Consider the following 25,998-nt stretch of genomic DNA (forward strand, 5'->3'; position numbering starts at 1 on the left):
TTTCAGCGCTCATCTCGCTTTACTGGCCGAGGGAGCCGGCGTACAGCTTCCAGGTCATATGGCCAGTATGACTAAGCCGCTTCTGGTGAACCAGAGCAGCACACAGAAATGCCGTTTACCTTCCCGCCAGAGTGGTACCTATTTATTTACTTGCACTTTGACGTGCTTTTGAACTGCTAGGTTGGCAGGAGCAGGGACCGAGCAACGGGAGCTCACCCCGTCACGGGGATTCGAACCACCAACCTTCTGATTGGCAAGCCCTAGGCTCTGTGGTTTAACTCACAGCACCACCCGTGTTCGTAGCAGCCGATAGGGGAGATATATATTTTATTGCAGAGACGTGGGTGGCGCCGTGGTCTAAACCACAGAGCCTAGGGGTTGCTGATCAGAAGGTTGGCGGTTTGAATCCCTGCAACGGGGTGAGCTCCCATTATTTGGTCCCTACTCCTGCCCACCTAGCATTTCGAAAGCATGTCAAGTAGGTAACGGTAAAGGTAAAGGTACCCCTGCCCGTATGGGCCAGTCTTGACAGACTCTGGGGTTGTGCGCCCATCTCACTTAAGAGGCCAGGGGCCAGCGCTGTCCGGAGACACTTCCGGGTCACGTGGCCAGCGTGACATCGCTGCTCTGGCGAGCCAGAGCTGCACACGGAAACGCCGTTTACCTTCCCGCTGGTAAGCGGTCCCTATTTATCTACTTGCACCTGGAGGTGCTTTCGAACTGCTAGGTTGGCAGGCGCTGGGACCGAGCAGCGGGAGCGCACCCCGCCGCAGGGATTCGAACCGCCGACCTTTCGATCAGCAAGTCCTAGGCGCTGAGGCTTTAACCCACAGCGTCACCTGCATCCCTTGCGCTGCTCTGGTTTGCCAGAAGCGGCTTAGTCATGCTGGCCACATGACCCGGAAGCTGTACGCCGGCTCCCTCGGCCAATAAAGCGAGATGAGCGCCGCAACCTCAGAGTCGGCCACAACTGGACCTAATGGTCCCTTTACCTTTTCACATTTATACATTTTATGAAATACAAGAAATACAAATTTGTTGTGAGATAGGGCAACTTTTCCCCACACTGTGTCTGGGCTGGCGATTTGATGTTTATGTATTTATGTATTTGATGTTATACCTCTCGATTGCAGAAAAACACACAGCCTCAAAGTGCACTTCACTAGTTGCAAAGTTGGAAAAAGACTACAAGGGACATCTATAGTCCCTTCAATGCAGCAATCCCTGCATTGCATAAAACCCCTGCAATGCAGCAATCGAACCCACGACCCTGAAATTAAGATACCCATGCTCTACCGACTGAGCTATCAAGCGTCTTTCTTAAAATACTGGCAAACTTCCCCATAACCAGCAGCCACCGCCCCCGTTCCAGCAGCAGGAAAAAGAAAGAGCACAGCCTCTTTTTTTCTACGGACCCTGAAACACGCAGACAACGAAAGGCTGCGCCTACTCTACAATTGTTGCTCTATATGCTGCCTAGGTAGGCGGGCTGATGGCGGTTCGCCTTCCGATTGGCCGCCGCGGCACAGAAGCGCTCCCTCGCGCACCGCCCGCCCCCTCCGTCCGGATTGGTGAGCCGCAAGCCCCGCCTCTTCAGGCGCTCGGCCTCAGAGCGATTGCGCGCAAAGCGGGGAGGGGCGGAGACAATTCGCGCATGCGCGCAAGCACGCACGCAGCGTAAGGCCCGAGGCTCGCTTTGCCGCCGCTTTCCGTCGAGCGCCTCCCTCAGCGAACCGGCGTCATGCTGCGGGCCTGTCACCGCGCGGGGAGCACAGCGGCTCAGGTGAGGGGAAGGAGAAAGGCGTGAGGGGGGAACGAACGGGCGGCGGGAGCCTCCCCGCGCGCGTGACGGAGGCGAAGGGCGCCCGTGAACCCGCGCCTGGCCCGTGAGGAGGAGGGAAGACCCGCGAAGGAGCCCATTGGCCGCCCATAGTGGGGTGGGGGTGGGGGCAGCCGGGGGCGTCGGCAGCCGAGACGACTCGCGTGGTTTGTCTTCTTTTCATGAATAAACCCAAGACTACATTTCCCATCATGCACTGCGGGACGCTTGTTTCTTGGCTCTTTATTTCTACTCGTTATCTCTAGCTAGATACGTGGCTGCAAGTCTAACCGGGGCTTTCGTAGTTCTTCATTGCCTCAGAGGCGGGCGGAAGAGATCGAAGCCATGAAACGCTCGTGAGAACGCGTGCTCACGTGCAGAGGCGGTGCTGTGGATGGGCGCTCCCAGTTGCCGTAGGGTCGCCACCGGAGAGAGGGCTGCTGGGTCTTGTAGGCTCCTTGGATGTCACCTCTAAACCCAGAAACAGGGCCTCCACTGGTTTCCCTCACTACTTCTTGGGGTTTTCATGTGAAGCAGCGAACTAGGGGTGTGTCCTTTGGCAAGCAGCGCTGATCCATTTTTTTAAAAGCCGGCAAGGACCTTCTCATAGCTCGTAGAAGGACATGACCTTGCTTTAATTATTCTGTGTCCTAAAGATTACACTGTTTAATATTTGCAGCGAGTAGTGTGCTGGAAAGTCTGCTTCCTCATACATACTAAGCAGGCTGTGGTGGCAGAAAACATTATGCACTTACTCTTGAGATGTTCGTTTGTTTTGCAGGCCACTTTCAAAAAGAGATTCTAGGGCTGAGCCTGGTTGCAGAGCAAGGCCTGGCGAACCCCACCTTCTTCTGTCATTATCCATTTAGAGATCTTGAAACTACTATTCTAATTAACTAGTAACAGTTTTGGAAAGCGTAGTGGCTTTGGAGCTTCATACTTGCTGGGTTTTATTTCAAAGCTTAAAATTATTTTTTTGCAATCAGGTATACCTGCCATTTCTGTCATGGAACTCAAGGTGGCTTTCAATGATAAAATATACAATGCAAACAGCCTGTGTTTATCATTTAAGAAGCAGCATCCAAAAATGCCTGTTGAAACAAAGTCTTGCTGGAAAGTGTGCAGCAGTTGGGCCAGATAAACTTCTGTCAGGGTAGGTTCTAGATTCTGGACAGCATAACAGCAGAAACAAAACCCCAAAATTTTCTGGTGCACACCCACCATATTTCTAATGTTTGTGGGGGACTCAGAGCAGGGCCTCAGAGGTAGATCTTAATGCCTGAGGAGTTTCCTTTCTGATGGGTTATTATTTAAATAAACTGGTCCTAGACTTTTGCCTTCAAAACTTAACAATAATAATTGCACTTTGAATTGAGCCCGGAGACAAATTGGTAACCAGTAAAGATGACACTGGATCATTATAATATCACACACACACACATTTTCTGCGGTAATGTGAATTCAGAGCACCTTATAAGCTTTAAGATAATGGTGAACAATAAAACAATGTACCTGTATTAAAAGGGGGGGGGGACACATGAAAAAAAAGGCATCCAAAAGAACAGCTTAAAGTGGTAGTGAAAAAAGACACAATGGCATACTTAAAACTTTCCAAGATGTAAGCCCTGCTGAGTATAGTGTCATTAACTGCTGAGTAAACATATGTAGGATTATGCCGATAAAGACTTTCATAAGAGCACTCACTGAAATCAGCCCTGTTTCTAATATTCTAAAAATGGACAATGTGGTGCCCCATCAAGCATCTGGGCGCCACAATTGAAGAGCCCCACTTATTCCTGCCCACTGAATTCTGATGTTTAGATTAGTGGAGCAAGAGCTTTGGTGGGTGTTCTTAAAGTGTTCTTTTTGTGAATCCTGTTAGAAAAGGGACTCGAGGATGAAGTTGGAATGGAGCCCCAGATTGCTTATTGCAGAGTTCTTTTTTATTTATTTAGAAAGAAGGCAAAAAGAGAAATTCAAAGTGACAGCTGTGAAAATGTCTGGGACTATGACCAAGGCTGTAATCCTATATGCGCTTAGTAGCAGTGAGTCCCATTGAGCATAATGGGTCTTGTGTCTGAATAAATATGCATGGGATTGTACTGTAAAACATAGCCAGTTTATACATACTTTGGTGTAACTCAAGTTAAATGTTAGTGGGACTTCGGTAAATGTGCACGTGGCTGCATATGCCATTTTGTTGAATTTTCTGACCTTCTCTAGAAAGTACTCAAAATATGTTTTAAAACACTGTAAGTAACTTTCATATGTTTTGCTCTTGCTGTTCAATGACAAGACAATCTTACCATCTGGTCTATAATCATTTGTACAGTTCCGCAGAGAGAGAAGTTCAGGCCTGTGCACTATAAAGTTGCATATAACTGAATGAATTGTAAAGTGAGATTATTGCATTTCTGTATGCTAGGTTTCTGGGGCACCCTTGGGGTACATTGGGCTGGAAAATACAAGCTATTAAATAACAGAGCTTAGCATGCAGAGTAAAAGCCTTCACACAAATTGACCAAACACTTTATTGTGTGACTATTTTGAAGCCATCGAAGTCTCACAACTATATGCCAATTCTGACTTTTTGAGCGTGGGTGTTCAAATTCTGGATGCCAATCTGTCTGGCATTTTCAAAGTTATGTTTTCAATTGATGGAAACTCCTGAGCTAGGGTGTGTCATGGAACACACTTCCAGAGTTTTCTATTTCCTAACTTCGCATATGGTTTTAATGAAGGTTTTGGGCATCTGTTCTTCCTGTGGAAAAACAGAGTTATGCCAACACTATTAAAGCAGTATTACAGTACTGTGGGGATTTTTTTTTCAAAAAAGTTTTTTCCCCACAGAAAGATACTTGCTTGTTAGTGGCATACCTTTTCAGATATATTAAAAATGATTGCCAGAATATCAGGGGCATGTGTGAATATTCTATTTAACATTGCAGCAGCTCAGTGAAGGGAATTCTAATTTCAGTAAGTTGTTGCAGTTTTTAGCTAATTAAGTTTTAAAACTAACTTGTGTCTGACTGAATTTAATATTGCTATTAATATTTAGTTGCCAATATTTACAACCCACAACCCTGCAAGCTTTTTGTGTGTGTGTCAATTTAGGTTTTGTAAACTGATACCAAACTGTCCAGAGTGACTCAATTTATCAATCATTTTGTAAGAGACCCTTTGAAATGAGATAATATAACATGACTGCAAGACTTCCTCTCAATAGTAAATAAGGTTCATAACCTTTTTAAGATTGTGAAATGAGGGATAAAAGGTAATCTGCTTTGTATAATTTTCAGTTAGCGTGTCTGGATCTGAGGTTACAATATTTCATGATCTTGCGATGGAGTTAGTTAGAAAAATACGCTACTCAGTTTGTTTAAGTGTATTAATGCAACTGTATCAGTAGTCACTTGCTTGGTTACCCATGGCAAATAAAAATGGCTTCCAGATGACCAGACATGGTAGTTTTATTAAATAACAAGACCATTAATGGTTGGCGTTCCTTCAGAGTGGGCCACAAATTTTCTGTATGGGTATGTGTTGGGAGAAGGAATAATGAGATAATGTTATTTGCAAGTCTCCTCTTAACAAAAAGCAAAGCCACAGCAACAGAACAATGATTCCGTGGTTCTTTTTGAGCTACGTGGAGTGTGTTTGAATGGAGCCATTGTTAACCACAAGTTTCTTCCTTTTCCTTTAGACTTGTCTGTGTGGCAGAAGTTCAGTCCGTCCATTACGTCTGGGTCGTGGATATGCTACATCTGGAGAATCTGGGTAGGTAGATCTTTTTTTAAAAAAATAAATCCTCAGTAGGGTATTCCTTTTGCTAGATAAACCAGTGCCTAGCAAAGCATTTTTTGTTCATTGAGTCAAAAAAAGTGAACAATAAATAAAGTGTGAGACAATCTTTTGCCACAAGTTCGTGCCCCCTCCACATAGATCAGCCAAGGCCATTCTGCACATCATGTCACCAGCTGGTGTAGATGTGTGAAAGGAATTTATGTGTGGTAGCTAGATTGCGGAGCTGTGTGGCTTCTGCCCTGATGGTGCTTTGACAGTGGCTGGATACTAGACCGTTATTATTTTAATTACATTTATTTATATCTTGTTCTTCCTCCCAAAGGAGCCCAAGGTGTTAGAGAAAGCCCTTGGGCTTATTAAATGTACAAGGCTAAACATTTTATTTATTTATTTATTCAATTTATATACCACCCTTTATCAAAGGATCTCTGGGTGGTGTAATGGAATAGAAACTGTAATAAGATCTTCATCTTATTTACAACTGTCCTGTCTATCTAAGTGTCTTGTATTAAATCCCTTTCTGCATATCCTGCTTCAGCCTCCTTAATTAAAGGGCCAATATTATTTTAATTGGCTTAGAAAATATTAGACAGCTGTAGCTCTAGGTACTGAACACCTGTAATCCTTGATGCTTTCTGACTTGTACTATAAATTTATTGTTGTATATCAGCATGGATTTTCTTTTTAAACAGTGTCTCTGCAGGCAAAATCATAGGAGCCAGTGTTTTGTTTGTTGGTGGAGGAGTAGGCGGAACTATTTTATATGCTAAGTATGATCCACGCTTCCGAGAAAATGTAGAGAAGACCATCCCTTATTCCAGCAACGTCTTTGACATGGTACTGGGTCCTTCTTTTAGTATTCCAACACCAAAGAAGCCAGTAAGTTTCTATCCTTGCTTTAATAACACACCTGTCATTTTTACAATTCTTAAGTCGTGCTTTAGATTTTGCACACTTAATGCCACTGAGAAACCTAATTGATTAGAAAGCTGGATATCCTATTCACTGTCCTCAGGCTTCATAACCTTGATTCAACTGCTGGGGTCAGAGTTCTTGTTGTAAGCTTTTCATGGGTGTACTAAAAGAGGCTGTGATTTCATGGGTTATGAAGATATACTGCCATCTTACTTAAAATGTATGCTGTTTAAAGCTGCATTTGCACACTTCTATTCCTGATTTTTTTACTCCTATCAAAATATGTTGGTTAACTGCCACACTTTTATAGCATTATACACCTTTTCATTGGGATAAACTGGTCCTCGAATTGTCAGATTCCAGTTCTGAGAGAGTGCTTGCTTATTAGTTTCAGAGAAGACAGGTGCCTTCTGTTCCCCTTGTAGTCTCGTGTTGACAATGAGTGCCCTTTGTGAGTGCCTTCACATGTGCACACGACCTTTCAGTGTGTTGACATGCTGCGCATTGAAAGAGATAATCTAGCCTTGGGATATGCTGTCACTTTGAAATGTTGTTTCTCTTCTGCTGCTTTTCTTACACTGCCCCAAACTGCTTCTTCCATCTTGCGCAGGGTGGGATTGATGGGAGTTGTAATTCTGCAACATCTGGAAGGCCACAAGTTATCCACCCCAGTCTAGGAGTTTTGCATATTTAAGTGGTATATCTGTCTTACATGCATTCTTCATAGTATGCAATTCACTGATATCCCCCCCCCCCACACTCACAGATACAGTCGGGTCCATTGAAAATCTCCTCTGTAACAGAGGTAATGAAAGAATCTAAACAGCCTGCTGCCAAAATTGCAAAGAGTAAAACAGAGGAACCGTCAGCTGCTAGTGAGAAAAAAGAAGGTAAGATACGATACGTTATAAAAATATGCAGGAGGGGGCTGGCTTGTTTATGAGCAATTTATGATTTGGAATTTGAAACTACAGTCATACCTTGGAAGTCAAATGGAATCCGTTTCGGATGTCTGTTCAACTTCCAAAACGTTTGAAAACCAAAGTGCAGCTTCTGATTGGCTGCAAGATTAAAGAATGTTCTTTTGCAACCTTTTCTTCCAAAAACTCACATACAGTTGCAAAATTTTGTGTTGTGTTCATATGGTGCAGAAAGCATGGCAATCTAAATTACTAAATTTTATATCTCACCCTTCCGCCGAAAGAAGCCAAGAAGGCAAACATCTGCAATAAAAATACAATTTAAAAAAACCATGTAAAACATTGTAAAAGCATTAAAAACTTCTAAATACACAATGAAACATGTAACCAAATCATCAGTCTAGATAAGCACACTGAAACAAAAACATTTTCAGCAGGCGGTTCTTCTTGACACCTGTATTAAATAATTCATCCTTCTACAGTATTGACTCAGTATAGAAAACGAGGGCTGTACTGGTGTAAAGACTCCTATATCACCACCATCCACGTATGGAACAATTGAGAGAGAAATAAGCCAGTTAATTTGGACATTCACTTTTAATTTATGCCCAGCCGATCTGTTTATAGCCTGGTGAGATTGACATGTGCTTGGCAAAATTGGAAGGGTTGTGGTCAGCATGGCATTTATCTTCCTTTGAGGTGGGAATGCCCACAGGTAGAAAGATTTCGCGATGAGATACTAAAGAGATCAGGATTGTAACTGGACAAACAACTGTTGAAACAGGAAAAAGAATGCTTTTTCATTGTTTTATCTGTGGGTGTGTGATTATAGTACTTACAGATTTTATATTCATACCTGTCGCAGCCAGACTTGTGATAACATAACTGTGGAAGTGAAATAGAACCCCTACTGTAGTTCTTGGGTATAGTGAACTTTGGAAAATAGACACTGGGAAGCTTAGACATCAAATCCACATGTTTGAAGGGCAAGTAGAATGGGATGTCTTTTTTGCAGAATGAAGTTTTTTTATTTTTCATGCTAATAAGCCTGATAAGTACAAGGATGATACCAGCACCACATGACACATTTCGGAAAAGTAATTAATGATTGGAGTGTCCAAGAAGGTACGATCATCTCATGTTGTTTGCATATTCCTTAAACACCTCTGTCTGATGAATACGACACTGACGGTTTCCTTTTTCTATATTATACAGTTTATGCACTGGCAGAGAATATTATGTTCCTTTGGCTGCCATATAGTTCTTGCTGTTGTTTTTTGTTCATTGGTGTTGCCGTTTGACTCATGCAAACAATTGTGGTTCTGAATAAAGTTTTTCAAAAACCTCAAGAAAGAAGAGCAAGGACCAAATAAAAGCAGTAAAAGAGGCTCAGAATCTTCAAATTATTTCATTTTTTCAGAAGTTACTCCATTCAGATGGTATGTCAATTTATTAAAAATTTGTCATGGTTTTAATTTATGTTTGCATGTGGATAATTACAGCATGTTCAGAAGCGGCTCAGATAATTTCAGCAACAGGTGAAGCTGTTTCCGTTCCAGCTCCAGGCATGCAGGAAACAGAACAGAGCAAAAGTCATGCGCCTCTTGAAGGAAAACACAAACCTCCTGACCTAGGTATTGTTTGGTTCTTTTTGCAAACTCCCGGCCTCTTTACTTTTGAAATTCTGAAAGAAAAGAATTTTGCAAAACTAGAGTTACATTGTGATGAATCCCTTTGTTTGTTCCATTGTTCCCTCTGCTGGCCTTACCAAATTTTAATCAAGGTATATGAAGGAAAAGAGAATATATTTGTAAGTGATGATAGAATTCCACATATTTTGACTGGCTTCAATAGCCTTGCCAGAATCTCTGTTATAAGGACCTTCCTCCTGCCCTTCAAACAGCCTTAATACAGTACATGTTACTCTGGAAGAAAGTCATTTTTCTTTGCCCAATAAAGCTTACTCCCAGGTCAGGAAGTGACTGTAGAGTTGAAACCACAGGTGTCTTCCTCATGCCTTGCCTCCATGAGATATTGAAGACAGTTTCTTCTCAGGTCCATATCTTGGAGATGGGAACAGACAGTCATTTTGGGCATTGACTAACCAAGGTGTCCTCAGCATCTTGGCTGCCCACCACAGTCAAGTCCAGTTTGCCTTCTGGGGCCAGAGGAAAACCCACTACCAAAATGGGCTGTTTCAGCATACTCCTCTACCTTGAAGTGGGCAGGGATTTTCTCTTTTGTTTCACTAAGCCCTTCAAAGTTCTGAATTGGTGCAGAGATGACTTCATTTTCGAAGCGAGAGAGGAAGGCTGGGGCTCTTTGTATTACACTTGTTAGAAGGTGAACAGAAATATGGAACATGGGTGGTTACGTTGTAGTGTTAAGTTCTCACTGATTTCTGAATGTAATGTCCTGGCCGAGCACATTGTCACCTTGCTGAATTTATTATTGCTACCGTATTTTTCGCTCTATAAGATGCACCAGACCATAAGACGCACCTAGTTTTTGGAGGAAGAAAACAAGAAAAAAAATATCCAGAATCCCAGAAGCCAGAACAGCAAGCGGGATTGCAGCGCAGCGATCCTGCTTGCTGTCCTGGCTTATGGGATAGCTGCGCGCAGCCTCTCCCAGGCAGGAGGATGAAGGCTCCCCCAAGAGCCACGCTCCCTTTAAAGAGCGCACGGAGCATGTGTGCGGTTCTTGGAGGCTTTTCCTCCACGCGGCTCTTTAAAGGGAGTGCTGAGCAGAGCCTCCCGTCTGCATTTGCTCCATAAGACGCACACACATTTCTCCTTACTTTTTAGGAGGGGAAAAGTGCGTCTTACAGAGCGAAAAATACGGTAGGTGGATTGGTTTAATCATGGAGCATAACCAGCCAAGAGATCAGTTTGTTGACAAAAGACACTTCTAGAACACTGACCTCTCGGCTGTTTCTTAACAGGGAAATAGCTGTCTCGTGAATAAACTTTTATCAATCTTGGTTTTCAGTGTTTTATTAAAATGTAAACCTTTATACCTAGGTGAAAAACGTGTAAAAGAGAGGCCAGCTGATGAGGTTGCAGCTCGTCTTGCAAAGCAAGATAAAGAGGAACAAGCGAAGGTTTCTGGTATGTAGGCAAACAGTATACCTTGGCAGTTTCAAGTTCGGCTTGCTTTTCAGCTGCAAGAGTAGCTGTGTAATAAAGGTGGCTAGTTTTTTGAAGCTGAAAGCTGTTTTCATAAAATTTCACTTTGCCCTGTCAGCTTCGTCTTGGCATGAAAATGATCTACCTGGGGAAGGGTATACTTTGCCCACATTTTCAGAAAAATCCTATGAAGAATGTCTGAGTTGTAGTAGTTTAAGCAGTTTGCTTTGGAGCGGAAGCGTCTCTAACCATTCTTCTGCTCACCCAGAATGTAACTGCAACTTATTTTGGTATATAGATTTACAGATTATTCAATTCCCGCCTTTAACTGCTATCTCATGTAAGCAGTGGAACCTGTTTTACAGTTTCACACCTTAGATTCACTCGCAGCTTAGGCTCCGTGCAGTAATGCTTTCCCCCAGGTCTTTCAGTTGAAAGCCAATCAAAGCAAAAAAAGTCTTCAGTTGTTTCTGGAAAGTGCAGATAGTGGGCACATGTCATATCTCAACAGGAATGCTGTTCCACAGAATAGGAGCAGCTGCACTGAGAGCTCTTATCCAGATTGTTGTGGAGTGGGTTTATTGTATTTCTGGAACTTGTGGGAGACGTTCTCCTGCAGACTGCAATGACCTGGGTATATAGGAATAACCTGGTCTCTTAAGTAACCTAGTCCTTAGCTGTACATGGTTATATGTGTGGCTCAGGACCATACAGTGGAACCTCGGTTCCTGAACGCCTCCATTGTCATACGTTTTGGTTCTCAAACACCAAAAAACCCAGAAGTAAATGCTTCTGTTTTCAAATGCTTTGCGGAACCTGAACGTGCAATGCAGGTTCTGCTGAGTGCAAGAACCTCTTGCAACCAATGAGAAGCCGCGCTTCATTTTTCGAACATTTCAGAAGCCAAGCGGTCTTCCCGAACAGATTTTGTTTGGGAACTGAGGTCCCACTGTAATACATAAACTACCTTTCCCCATAAGAACTAACCCAGATCCTGTGATCATAATCTCAGCCCCTTCTTCATGTGCCTGCTCCATGAGAGGTCTGGAGGGTGGCAACCTGTGAATGAGCCTTTCCTGTGCTGGCTCCCCATTCGTACAATGCTCTCGCCAGGGAGGTTTGCCTACTGGTTTCATGACATATCTTTAGGCGCTAGGCAGAAATGTTCCTCTATAACCAGGCCTTTGTCTGATTAAAAAACCTGTGGCCTTTTTCAAAGTGTGGGAGTTTGTTTCTTTAATTTTGATTCTGCATTTTTATGCTGTAAGCTGCCCTGTGATCTTCAGATGAAGGGTTGTATATAGATTTAATCAAGAAAATACAGTAAATTATATGTTAGCTCCAGCATCTTGAACTTTGCTTAGTAGCAGATTGGGCAACCAGTGCAAATCCTACAAGCTCGCGGTAGTTTGCCCCCAGAAGCAGCCTAGCTGCCATAATCTGAGCCAGCGGTGTGGACCAGACGCCTATGGGAAGAAGGAAATACAAAACCGTGCTATGCAAGATGAGAAGTGGACAAGCCAAATTGTTTTACTTCTTCTCTCACCAGCTCTTGCAGCGACCTTGGAAAGTGCTTTGAATGGCACTGCTCGTGCAACCGTGCATGCGATTACACTCCAGGAGGCTGCCGTGCAGGCTGTCAATCTTCATGCCCAGAAGTTAAGAGAGGCTATGGATAATTCTGAGGTGTGTGTGTTTGCTTAATTACTGCGCTTTCACCAATGGGGCCTCCCCCCCAGAAATGGGTTGTAATCCCCCAAAAATGGGTTGTAATAAAAAAAAAGGGACACACACTTCCGGGTTTGACGTGGTTGTAATCCAAAACGGTTGTAATCCAAAGTGGTTGCAAAACAAAGTACCACTGTACTTGGTTTCCAAGGTACCACTGTACTTGGTTTCTTCAACTATATCTGAGAAGGTGACTCTCATGATACAGTGGTGCCCCGCAAGACGAACGCCTCGCAAGACGGAAAACCCGCTAGACGAAAGGGTTTTCCGTTTTGGAGGCGCTTCGCAAAACGAATTTCCCTATGGGGTTGCTTCGCAAGACGAAAATGTCTTGCGAGTTCCTGCGGGTTTTTTCCCCTCCCCCCCTTTTCCTAAGCCGCTAAACCGCTTATCAGCTGATCCGCTGATAAGCCGCTTAACAGCTGATGCTAAAAGCCGCTAAACCGCTAATAGCGCTAATCCGCTAAGCTGTCAATGGGCTTGCTTCGCAAGACGAAGAAACCGCTATACGAAGAGCCTCACGGAACGGATTAATTTCGTCTTGCGAGGCACCACTGTACCTGGAAATTTTTACTCACTGATGGATGGATGGAGTTACCTGTTTCTGTATATACTGCTTCATCAGAGCATGATGTAGGTCTGATCTTCCTTTTCTGCTGCTTGTGTTACATCGTGCAGACTTATTTTCTGCTTGTGTAGGGGAACATTTGTAAAAATACATGTTGCACAAGACATTTGATGGCAAACTATAATCATTTTCCATGTTCTTTGTAAACGTGTAGAATTTATCAGATGAGGAGGCATCTGATAGATTTTTGGCAGTTTGTGTAAGTGTGTGCTGATTTCTAACAAGCAGTTAGAAACCTGAGAAATTGAGGATGATTGTGCATTTTGCTAGGTTCCAAGTGATAAAAAGGCGACTCAGTGGAGGACGTTGGAGGAAGCATTGAAGGATCGTAGAAGAGCTGTGGATGAAGCTGCTGACGTCCTTTTAAAAGCCAAGTAAGATTTCTTAGCTTCAGCAGGAATCCGGTAGAAAGCAAACAATGGGATTTTATGAAGTTAAGAAGATAAAAATAATAATAAAATGTTTAAATGTGACTAATAGAGCCTGATATGGGGCTATGCACGTAAAATAGCTTTTTATGCAGACATCAAGCTTGATGTTCAGTGGTTAGGAATGGTAGGCTCAGCCCTCACCCCAAAAGCACTCCCAAACATGCCATGGACTGACAGATTTTATATTTCACGTTTTTCTTTTAACAGACAGTGAATATTAATATAGCTAATTGGTGGCTTCTGATTCTGTTTAGAGAAGAATTGGAGAAAACGAAGGAAGTGATTGATGGTGCCAAGAAGTCTCAGATTCCTGGGGCCAAGCCTCACATCCAAGCTGCAGAAGAGAACCTTCGTCATATGATCGTTGATCTGGACAATGTGGTCAAAAAGGTAAACTTTGGCCGAATTAGCTTTAATGATTTCCAATTTGATGCTTATGAATATCCAGTTGGATGCTTATGAATATGATTTCCAGTTGTATGTTTATTCACATTATGAATATAACAGAGCACTTGAGTACTTGTGAGATTGTCTTTGGGATATCAGAGCATCTGAGAACTCACCCCATCTTCTAAACTGTTGTATTTGAACCATAAGGAAGTAGAGAGTGGCGAAAAAGTCTTATGACTTTTTTACGTTGGCAGAATCTGTGATATGAGTTGTACAGGGCTTGAGGCAATGATAGTCATTGGGTACAGCCAGTGCTCTCCCCCCAAAAAATGTTTGGGGTACTCTCATTTTCCTACTCATGTTGAAATACTGCCCCTCAATGAGGCCAAACTTAGATTCACAAAATGTTTAGGGGTATGTGTCCTCCCAGAAAAAAATCACTGGGTACAGCACATAAAGGCACAGCTATACTCAGAGATGGCACTATGCTGATTTTTCTTGGCCTCAAGCCTAAGATTGAGGGAACCTTTTTGAGTACAGGCAACCTCTCATTTATGCATGTTCAATATGTGCGCAACTGCACATACGTATTGCGCCGAATTTGGAAGCGACCCCAAAAGGGGCGTGGTGGGATCAGAACAGGGTGTTTGCAGAATTTTTCAATTATATTTCATATATACGCAATTTCACTTGAATGTGTGGTGCCTTGGAATTTAATTTCTGGGTAAATTGGGAGTTACCTGTATTTGCTCAGCTCTTTGTCACTCTCCTTAAGATATTTCAAAATCAATGTTGTAGGCTGTGGTTTTTACGGCTGCTTGCTAATGAAGTATTAGTGACCACTTGTGATCAGGCACAGTAGCTCTCAATGCATGTGTCTCTTAAGCTTCTGGAAACAGGAGAGACTACATCTCTTTTTAGAACTGCTCTTTGTGATTTAACTTAGTAAGCTTGTTCAGGTAATCTGTTTATTAAGCTGAGAACAGCACAAGCCTTTTGCCTCTGCATGGAGCCGTTTTGCTCCTTCCTCTGCACCAAACAAGTAGGAAGCCTCTAATTAACCGTAACCCCCCATTCACCCAAATTGGAAAAACCATGGTTACCAACTTTGGAAGAAGCTAATAGTAAACCTTAGTTGAATATCCTGGCTTGTTCAGAAGCCAGTAATCATTGTTTCCTGGTTTGGATGAAATGGGAAAAAGTGGCTAATTTTGAATTTCCTGGTTTTTTCACTGCCAAATATATGCAGGCAAGACTTGTGCCAATTTTGCTTTAGCTGCTCTTATTTTGTAACTTTTAAAAAATGTGTTTTGGTTCTGATTTTTGTAATGTACCAAACAGGGTAAAAATGTTTATACCAATGAACCAGTTAGTGGCTGTGCAGTAATTCAGTGTCCCTGTTCCTTATCTCCTCTGTCTTCAAGAGGGATAAAATGTCTGCCTGTATAGGCTTTCTGTTGAAATGTGATTCCTCTGCCTTTTATTAGATTCCGTATGCAATGCAAAGGTAGTTGTCTTAGTTTAGGTCTTTCAAGTTAAAAAATATCAAATATTTTGTTTCTGCTCTGAACATTAAGTACATTCAGATGAGTATATTGTATAAAAGCCCTTGCAACTACTCCTCCCTGCTTTAACTACATGTTTTTACAATTAGACCTTTGCCCTAATTTCCAGCTGTGTATGTAACGCAGTGATTTCCGGTGTCTGCAAAGAGTGGTTAATGAATTTGAATGAGTATTAGACTATTACAGTGGTACCTCGGGTTAAGTACTTAATTCGTTCTGGAGGTCCGGTCTTAACCTGAAACTGTTCTTAACCTGAAGCACCACTTAGCTAATGGGGCCTCCTGCTGCCACCGCACCACCAGAGCACGATTTCTGTTCTCATCCTGAAGCAAAGTTCTTAACCTGAGGTACTATTTTTGGGTTAGTGGAGTCTGTAACCTGAAGCATATGTAACCCGAGGTACCACTGTATTTCATTTTTAATCTTCATTGTTTTGCCAGCTAGAAATATTTGCCTTAATAATTTTTTCCTTTTCTCTATTTATTCCTTAGGTGCAAGCAGCCCAGTCAGAAGCTAAAATCGTAACTCAGTACCATGAACTTGTAACCAAAGCAAGAGAAGAATTTCAGAAAGAGCTTGATAGTGTTACTCCAGAAGTTCAGTCTGGTTGGAAGGGACTAAGTAAGTAATATGTTTAGTTGTGGTCCTGACCATCTCTACTGGTACGCCAAAGTTTAGAGCACTAAATAAAACTTTCATTGATTTCCCAATTTGCCCCAGGAGCCCATTCCTCACAAAACACCCCTAACATAATATATGATGTCAGGTGTGGGGGCAGGTACAGACAGTTACAAAGGAACAATTAGGAACTTAAAGGGAGCTCTTGGTTGTTCCTTTGCAAGCAGGGCTCTCTTGTCACTTTGATCAACTATATTATAGTGGTCCTTGTTGGGGAACTTACGGGTTTGGTGCACAGTCACACATAAATTGGGCATGGCTCAAACGTTTGCTGCCTTATATATTTGAGCTTTTAATAAGCAGAGGTGGTTGGGATCAAAAATTAAAATGCGGAAAAGCTAAAAGCATTTAAAAACTATAATTTAGAAGTAAAAGAAAAAGTGTGTTCGTTAACCAAGATAAAGTCTCATTGTTTTACAGAAAAAACAAGAGAGGCGGGATATGTACATTTCCTTAATAAATAGAACACATTTCTGTTGGAACAGTAGTTATGAGAGTTTGTTTCCTTCACTCTGCTCTCATCTAAGTACAGTGGTGCCCCGCAAGACGAAAAACCCGCTAGACGAAAGGGTTTTCCATTTTGGAGGCGCTTCGCAAAACAAATTCCCCTATGGGGTTGCTTCGCAAGACGAAAAAAATCTTGCATCCCCCCGCGGGTTTTTTTCGCTTTTTTCGCCCTTTTCTTAAGCCGCTAAGCCGCTTATCAGCTGTTCCGCTGATAAGCCGCTTAACAGCTGATCGCTGGAAGCCGCTTGACAGCTGTAGCGCTAATCCGCTAAGCTGTCAAAGGACTTGCTTCGCAAGACGAAAAAACCACTATACGAAGAGCCTCACGGAACGGATTAATTTCGTCTTGCGAGGCACCACTGTATTTAATAGAAAGAGGGTAAAGGAATAACTGATAAACTTATGTCTGAATAACACATTTGAAGGGAGTGCGTGCCTGTGCTCTCAGTTTATCTGAATTGGGACACTAAGTTGTACCTCCTCAGAAGGGAGTATAATAATATTTTCAAGGTGGGTATCAGCATGCACACTCTAGCACTGTTTGCACTTTTTAAAAGTGCATGAAATCTGGGCTTTTTGAGTTTGGTGGGGTCTGATAAAGCTTTTCTGAAGGACAGAAGACCTTGGGGGTGGGGGAAACACCAGGCGCCCTTCGCCCTCTCCAATTAATGGCTGTAATTAACTTCAGCATGGCCCAGATGGTTTTATGAAATGAACCATTCCATGCTGTACTTTCAAGTATACTCTTTATTAATGATTGAATTGTCTGCTTGCATCTGTGCTCTTCCACTCCTGCATGCTTCTAACGGCTCGTTGATCTGCTTCTATGGACATGCTTTAATTTTTCCAAACCTTCATTTTCTCTTGCAGAGATAACTGATATCGGTGAGTTCTTTTCTCATTTCTGCTTTCTGTAAACGCTGTGTGCCTTGTGCATTTCTTCTTGGGAATGGGATGGCAAGTACATGTATCCAAGTTGCTTCAATTGTTTGGCTTTTTACTTCTAAGAGTAACTAGAGGCTCTAGTTTGGTGTGTTACTAAGAAGAAGATGATCTGTTTTGACAGTCACAAGGCTGTGAGTGTAGATAATCATCAGTGCACCTCTAGTTATATGTGATGGTGGCCTGAGTAAAAACATATCGCAAAGCTGTCTGCAGATGACTGTTTTACAGATGGCTGGAATGTAGGACTGAACGTAAAAAACGGTCACTGTTAGACCTATGCCACCAACCTTCATTCCCTTTGAGAAAATCTACTATAGCAGAAGAGTCAGCTATTAAAGCCCCAAAACATCTGTTTCTGCTTACACCAACCCTTCTGTAGACTAAGCAAATTGACCAGTGGGGAGCATGTTGCAGTTAATACCCATCTTGTATATCACTCATGCACATACTACACAAATACTATACATCGAGTGGTTCATGCTTCTCAAAGTTAAGTTATAGCTGACATTGGAGTGAGGCTTGCTTAGGATAAACTAGATACTTGTGTGCTGTAAGAACCTCCAATATCAAACCAGTTTTAACATGAATGTGTTTGCCGGCAGACTTCATCCTTTATATTCAGCCCAAAATATTCCAGTGTTTCATTTAGCTGTTTTTACTTCTTAACATTATTGTTTTAACGGTAGTTGGTTGACTCCATGAGACCATTCAGAAATCCCTGATTTAAGCTCCCTCCACTAATGCAATTTTTGTCCTTTCTTTTTCACATGAATTCACAAAGCCCACAGTATATGCTATGTTTTTTTGTTTTGTTTTGCTTGAGATGATCTTTGGGTAAGAAAATACACTTGTAAAGTATATTTTTGCTTTTATCTGATTAGGTCAGTGGGCATCACTTTTTTCCTCCTTTCATTTAATACTGGTCCCAGGGCCCAAAAGGTATCCTGAAATTTAGACTCAATACAGATGACGTCCTGCTTCTAGGAATAATAATAATAATAATTTATTATTTATACCCCCGCCCATCTGGCTGAGTTTCCCCAGCTACACTGGGCAGCTCCCAATCAAGTGTTAAAAACAATACAGCATTAAATATTAAAAACTTCCCTGAACAGGGCTGCCTTCAGATGTCTTTTGAAGATAGGATAGCTGCTTATTTCCTTCACACCTGAGGGGAGGGTGTTCCACAGGGTGGGCACTACTACCGAGAAGGCCCTCTGTCTGGTTCCCTGTACGACACTGTACTATAATATTTTATTTATGTGTGTGTGTGTGTGTGTGTGTGTGTGTGAATGAACTATAATGAGAGAAGCTTAATTTAGTGAACATTTTCTTTGAAAAGCACAGAAACCCCTCTTGGGTTTCATTCCTGGCAGCTTTCTTTTGAATGAACAGCATTATCCTGTGTTCTGAACCAAGGAGAATATGCAGTCATATTTGACCAGACATCAGTTTAAAATATTATCTATTACCTGCTTTGCTCATGCAAATAATTAGATTATAAAGGTCTGATGTCCTTTTTACAGTTTGCTGTATCTAACCGTCTTCTCTCTTTAGCTGGCAAGCTGACAACAGACGACTTGAACTCTCTCATTGCTCATGCTCACCGACGTATAGACCAACTCAACAAGGAGCTGGTGGAGTTGAGAGTCCGAGAACAGCAGCACATTGAGACAGCCCTGGAAAAGCAGAAACTGGAAGATAAAAAAGCTTTTGAGTCAGCAGTGGCAAAGGCACTAGAACGTCATAAGAGTGAAATCCAAACTGAACAGGAAAAGAAGGTAAGCACTGTTGTTATTTTCCAGTCTTGTCGTGATCATTCTCTGGGCGTGTATGCATGCAGCTGCACACACAATGTTTTTAGTCGTTTGAAAGGGAAGAACACAGAACGTTAATTCTGCTGAGTAATATGAGCAGATGTCCGTACATCTTTGTACACTGTGGATCTGGTTCTCGATAGGTTTTTAGTACATACTTTCAGTTACTCGGTTGCACTGCCCAGGGACCCACCTTAGACACAAGATCCATCTACCAGCAGACGCAGTCAAGGGAAGCATTTGGACCAATTAATAAGTGGAGCTGGCTGCAGCAACCGAGACAGCTAAGCAGTTGTTGTGATGTGGGTTGTTCAGAAATAAGGTGCAGTTCCTGGCAAATTTATGGGAAAAGGCAATTCTCTGTGCGTCATCAAACCAGTATGACCATGCACCCATCTAAAAACTCCTTTTAACTGTCGGTCACTAATAAGTCTTGTAAAAATCCTGAAAAAGCTGCTCCTTTAAGAAAATAATGTACCTGCATTTTAGAAGGAAACATAAGAAAGTGTTCAACAAGTTTTCTTGTTTTCTTGTATGCACTCCCTTTAACCTCCCCAGCGTATTTGCAGTGAGACACCTTTTTTCGCTTTTGTGACTTTTTCAATTAGACTTCGGAGGACAGATTCATTTTAAGCCTGTTTTGCTTTCAAAAGCACTCTTAGCTCTTTTTAAAGATGGAAAAGGCAGTCAGAAATTTCAAAATGGTTGTTGTAGCGACAAGTTCAGCAATGTATTAGTTCACGTGACACAGAACTGTTTACCAGGGTTTTGTAGATCTCTTAGGGGATAGGTCCCATTTCTTAGATAAAATTGCTCTTTGTCCAGTGGCTCAGGTGTGGGTATCTGTTCCTGTAAAATCAGCTAATTACATTGGCCCCTAATAGGCTACAAAGTGGTGACTGCTAGTGACTTTTTGGCAGGTTGAAGAAGCCAGAGAAGTAATGGAGACTGAAATGAGGACTCAGCTCCGCCGGCAGGCTGCTGCACATGCTGATCACTTGAGAGATGTGCTCAAAATCCAAGAGCAAGAACTCAAGCTGCAATTTGACCAGGTGGGGTTTGTGATATGATTGTGAAGGGTCCGTTGGCTTTGAGTGTAGCATTTTGCTTCACTATAGTCTCAAAAGACTTGCCTTTTTAATGTATTTTTAATGCATTTTTAATCTTTTGTTGGAAGCTGCCCAGAGTGGCTGAGGAAACCCAGCCAGATGGACAGGGTATAAATAAATTATTATTATTATTATTATTATTATTATTATTATTATTATTATTGCCTTCTTAAAATCTTGATCCCAGCCATGATAATGCCATTGATCTAAGCTGAAGTTGTTTCTATGTAAGTGCTTAAGATTGTGCATTTGTGGATTTATTTCCGCTGACCTCAGCTAATACATGATTTAATTCCAAGTACATGTGGGACAATATGTTTTATTGCCGATTCGAGGCACAAAGGTGGCAAGAATTCTTTGTTGTAGCGTGGCTTTTTCTTTTCTCCATCAGGACAGGCTCTATCATAAATCATTTTAAATATTAATGGGAAAATGACGGGGTTTTTTTGATGCTACAAAGTACACTGCCCCCCTCAAATAGGCACTAAAAATCTGACATCTTTAGAAATGGTTCTTAAGAAGATGATCGCTGGTGTAGCAGCGTTCGAAGCTCCCATTGTTCTAGGCGCATTTTGCGACAGGGAATTTCATTATTGTGAGCCGTTTCTGAGCTCTGGGCACAGTACTGCACTTAAAATTTCAGAAAACTGCCACTGCTGGAAGTAAAGAGGACCTTTTTCTGCCTCCTCTTCCAGCCACTCTCTGAAGACTGGAGAAGGGACCCTCATAATAATATTAAGGGGGCGGGCAGTGGAAGTATATATTTTTTTGCAGTCTTACAATGAGAACTAGACCATGTGAAAAATGAACATAAGATTTTAGCTGCAGTTCATTCATTTTCAGCTTTGTATGGTTATAAAAGAGTGCACCTAGACACTCCATTGTGGCGCCCATAACCTAGGTTTAAAGTGCTGTTTAGCTCCTAGCTTTCATATCTCAGTTTCTAACACCGTGGTGTACTCGCCTTGGGAAGATGATAGTGTTCATGAAATCTTATTTTGATACTGTGTTTGGTTTCAGGACTTGTCGGAAAAACTCAGTGAACAAGAAATGCAGTATAAACGCCTTACTCAGGAACAGCTTGACAATTTCACTCTGGACATCAACACAGCCTATGCCAGGCTGAGAGGAATTGAGCAGGCCGTTGAAAGTGAGTATGGGAAAACTGACAGGAGTGTTGCTGTCTGGCTAATTTCGTTTTCTGATTGAGTAACCCTGGTCTAGGGACGCAGGTGGCGCTGTGGGTTAAACCACAGAGCCTAGGATTTGCTGATCAGAAGGTCACCGGTTCGAATCCCCAAGACGGGGTGAGCTCCCGTTGCTTGGTCCCTACTCCTGCCAACCTAGCAGTTCAAAAGCACGTCAGAGTGCAAGTAGATAAATAGGTACCACTCCGGCGGGAAGGTAAACGGCATTTCTGTGTGCTGCTCTGGTTCGCCAGAAGCGGCTTAGTCATACTGGCCACATGACCCGGAAGCTGTATGCCGGCTCCCTTGGCCAGTAAAGCGAGATGAGTGCCGCAACCCCAGAGTCGGCCACGACTGGACCTAATGGTCAGGGGTCCCTTTACCCTTTACCTTTAACCCTGATCTATCATACTAGCTCCAAGCATGCCAATACGCCTTGGAACCTGGTGTGGTTGGTTGGAATGGTGAGAGGCAGTCCCTGCAGCTGATCTCTTTGTCGTCGTGCACAAAGAGGCAGATGCTACCACTTGCACGGATTGTGGGAACAAATTGTGATCTCCCTCTGCTTCATGTGCAGCTCTCTGCTGCTGATGGTATTCAACTACAGTGATACCTCAGGTTAAGAACTTAATTCGTTCTGGAGGTCCGTTCTTAACCTGAAACTGTTCTTAACCTGAAGCACCACTTTAGCTAATGGGGCCTCCCGCTGCGCCGCCACCATGCAATTTCTTTTCTTATCCTGAAGCAAAGTTCTTAACCCGAGGTACTATTTCTGGGTTAGTGGAGTCTGTAACCACAAGCGTCTGTAACCCGAGGTACGGTAGTACCATTTAATTATTCAGAATAGATACAGTGGTACCTCGGGTTACATATGCTTCAGGTTACAGACTATGACAACAGAAATCGTGTGGCGGCGCAGCAGCAGGAGGCCCCCATTAGTTAAAGTGGTACCTCAGGTTAAGAACAGTTTCAGGTTAAGAATGGACCTCCAGAACGAATTTTACTGAATACACCACTGACCTTATTGTACCTAACTTGCTAATTTCAGAGGGTCTGCTCCACACCAAAATTCTGGCATGACCTTTTGTGAATTGGGAGCGGGCTGAAGGACTTTACAATGATGTGATACACTCAAGCTGAAAATGCTAGACCTGGATAACTCTGGTTCTTTTTCATCGTATGTGATGTATTTAGGGAAGGCCTCAAGAGTTACCGTATTTTTCGCCCTATAGGGCGCACCGGCCCATAGGGCGCACCTAGTTTTTTTGGGGGGGGGGAAAGAAAAGAAAAAATTTTTCCCCCAGGCGCGGGGCTGGGGAAGCCCGAGCTTTCCCCGACCCCAGCCCCCAGAACAGGCTGCTATCCGCAAGCCTTGGGAGCCCGACGGGAACTCTCGCGGTCTCCCCAGGCTTGTGGATATCTGCACGAAGCCCGGGACACGCTGCTTAGCACGCCCCAGGCTTCGGGATGCAGACTGCTATCCGCAAGCCTGGGGTGACCGGCGGGAACTCCCGCCGGGCTCCCAAGGCTTGCGGATAGCTTCCTGAAGCCTGGAGAGCGAGAGGGGTTGGTGTGCACCGACCCCTCTCGCTCTCCAGGCTTCAGCGAAAGCCTGCATTCGCCCCATAGGACGCACACACATTTCCACTTCATTTTTGGAGGGGGAAAAGTGCATCCTATAGGGTGAAAAATACGGTAATCTCCAGCCACTAGAGAGAATTGCCAGACAAAATCAGCAAAGGCTCAGGCACACTTTCCTCCTCTTCTCTGTGACAGAATGTGGTGGGAAGGTGCTTCCCTTCTGTAGATAACATCCATAGGCCTTGGAAAGGCCAGATCTCAATAAATGCTTTGCTTGCTCCTGCAGGCTGCCAAATGACCAGTCTGCACAGCGGGATTTGCCAACCTGGTTCCCCCAGGCTTTGGACTAGAACTCCCATCAGCCACAGACAGGTTGGCGGAGCCTGCTATACATAAACAGCTTTAAGCAAACTAAGGCCCACCTTAATTTGAGAGCTGGTGCAGCGCATGGGATATGAAATTTGAGTTGTGATGTCACTGGCTCAGGTGTATCCTGTTGCAAGCCATCATTCTGTCCGAGCCATGCACTGAAGTACAGTGGTACCTCGGGTTACATACGCTTCAGGTTACAGACTCCGCTAACCCAGAAATAGTGCTTCAGGTTAAGAACTTTGCTTCAGGAGAACAGAAATTGTGCTCCGGCGGTGTGGCGGCAGCGGGAGGCTCCATTAGCTAAAGTGGTGCTTCAGGTTAAGAACGGACCTTCAGAACGAATTAAGTACTTAACCCGAGGTACCACTGTACTGATCTCACCCTACGAAGTTACTTCTGTTGGGGTTCTTGAGCTAATGTATGAGCCACTTAATCACTGTTTAAAAGTGGACTTGCTGTTAAGCCACTGTGGGATTTTATGTTACAGGCCATGCTGTTGCTGAGGAGGAAGCCAGGAAGGCCCATCAGCTGTGGCTTTCGGTTGAAGCTCTGAAGCAAAGTATGAAAACTGCTTCTGGAGACAGCCCCACCGAGCCCCTGGAGAGTGCAGTAGAAGCCATCCAGGCCAGCTGTTCTGACAACACGTTCACCCAGGCCTTAACAGCTGCGCTTCCGCGGGAATCGCTCAGTCGAGGAGTGTACACGGAAGAGGCACTAAGGGCACGCTTCCACACTGTCCAAAAGCTGGCGAAGAGGGTGGCCTTGATAGACGAAACGAGAAACAGCTTGTATCAATACTTCCTCTCTTACCTTCAATCCCTTCTCCTCATGCACCCTCAGCAGCTGAAGCCGCCTTCTGAGCTAGGCCCCGAAGACCTGGACACATTTAAGTTGCTCTCTTACGCATCCTATTGCATCGAACATGGAGACCTGGAGCTGGCAGCTAAGTTTGTCAATCAGTTGAAAGGGGAATCCAGGAGAGTGGCTCAGGACTGGCTGAATGAAGCTCGGATGACACTAGAGGCAAAACAAGTGGTGGATATCCTGACTGCCTATGCCACTGCTGTGGGTTTAGGAACAACTCAGGTGGACTGATGCAGATGAGCTATGCAAGGCTACCGTGTCTTCAGAACCACACAAATGCAAGATTCGTTAACAGTGCCGGGGAGGAAACCAAAGGTTTAGATCTAGGAGGTTTGGAAACCGTACCAGAGTTGTGATGTCACTTGGCAAGACGTGGTGTTCTGTCTCTAGTTTTCTTCTCACGTAGCACCGGTTGCATTTGTATCTCCCCTCCTCCCCCCCTCAGCCATTTATCATGTCTGGAATGTTTTTTTGCAACTTGCATAACAAAATTTTAAGTTTCCAGGTAACTGATCAGGCTTGTCAGCCAACCAAAATAATGTTTATAACCTCTATTACTGATTCACCCACTTGGTGCACTTAAATAAATGGTGTTAAACCCACCATCTTGCTTTTCCTCCCCCCATTTCTGCTTAGATAATATCCTGTAAGAAAATAGTTGCTCTTAGGATGTTTACTGGGTTGGTCTTCTCCTTATAACCCTAATAAGATGGAATGTGATAATGGGACTGTGAATTCTGAAGTTCTCAGGAGTGCAGGAAATGACAACTTCTGGACAAAGTACTTGTGAATAGATACTTTGAAGTGTGTAGTCAGTCCTTGCTGAAAGGATTAAGATTCCTGATAAGGTCAGCAACTTTTGATTTCTTTTCTACCTAATGTAAATATTGCTCTTGGATAACTTGTCAGATACATCTTTTAAGGGTAGTATGCCAGAGCATGGTGCAAATGATGTTCTTGAGCACCTCCCCAATAAGGAAAGGTTACATTTGAGGCTCTTTTTTTGTTTAAACAGGCATGATAGAGGTTATACTGGGTGTAGAAAAAATACAGTTGACTTGCCGAGTGCACAGGGGTTACACTCCAGGAACTATGTGCATAACCAAAATCACATATAGTCAAAGCAACCCTGGAACTGCCCCCATGTGAGCATCTCTACATTTTTGAAGCTGATGCACTGAGCAGACCTCGCGCCCCCCCTCCCCAAGATCTTGCTTACTGGGCGCTGGGAGACTCCTGTGAGATACCAATGTGGAAAGTGCTTTTGCACCTTGCAAGTGTTTGTACTTTGTGCGATTTCCAGTGGCGTAGCATGGGTTGTCAGCACCCGGGGCAAGGGAAGTAATTTGCACCCCCTAACCCGTGGACTTGCGCCCCCTAACCCGTGGATTTGTGCCCCCTAGCCCCCAGGTGTTGCACCCGGTGTGGCTGGGCCCCCCTGCACCCCCCACGCTACGCCACTGGCGATTTCAGTTGGTGGCTGGCCACCAAGCTTGTAAAGATCATGCAAGTTAAATGCACGTTAAGTTGCAAGTCGACTAGTTTATTTTTACCCCACCCTTTTCATCTTACGAAGCTGAACGGTGGGAAATTGAGAACACATGTACTGT

At 43.5% G+C, this 25,998-nt stretch overlaps 1 protein-coding gene across 3 annotated transcripts; it reads left to right on the forward strand.

The window, feature by feature from the left end:
- The first annotated feature begins 1,632 nt into the window (after nucleotides 1-1,632).
- IMMT (inner membrane mitochondrial protein) lies at nucleotides 1,633-24,991 on the forward strand. 3 transcript variants are annotated; one of them, XM_081884174.1, is made up of 15 exons: nucleotides 1,633-1,783; nucleotides 5,523-5,596; nucleotides 6,316-6,502; nucleotides 7,305-7,428; nucleotides 8,961-9,092; nucleotides 10,482-10,568; nucleotides 12,136-12,272; nucleotides 13,213-13,316; nucleotides 13,628-13,763; nucleotides 15,820-15,949; nucleotides 17,384-17,398; nucleotides 19,016-19,239; nucleotides 20,196-20,327; nucleotides 21,405-21,534; nucleotides 24,012-24,991. In XM_081884174.1, the coding sequence occupies exons 1-15, from the start codon at nucleotides 1,742-1,744 to the stop codon at nucleotides 24,617-24,619; spliced, it is 2,262 nt and encodes a 753-aa protein (XP_081740300.1). In that variant the 5' UTR covers nucleotides 1,633-1,741; the 3' UTR covers nucleotides 24,620-24,991. The 3 variants fall into 3 exon arrangements, with proteins under 3 accessions (XP_081740300.1, XP_081740301.1, XP_081740299.1); XM_081884175.1 differs by lacking the exons at nucleotides 8,961-9,092; nucleotides 17,384-17,398; XM_081884173.1 differs by lacking the exons at nucleotides 1,633-1,783; nucleotides 5,523-5,596; nucleotides 6,316-6,502; ... (2 more) ...; nucleotides 10,482-10,568; nucleotides 17,384-17,398 and having other exon boundaries at nucleotides 12,142-12,272.
- The last annotated feature ends 1,007 nt before the right edge of the window (nucleotides 24,992-25,998 follow it).

The sequence above is a fragment of the Podarcis melisellensis genome (assembly GCF_964234715.1).
Source record: "Podarcis melisellensis genome assembly, chromosome: 13".
Classification (NCBI taxonomy): domain Eukaryota; kingdom Metazoa; phylum Chordata; class Lepidosauria; order Squamata; family Lacertidae; genus Podarcis; species Podarcis melisellensis.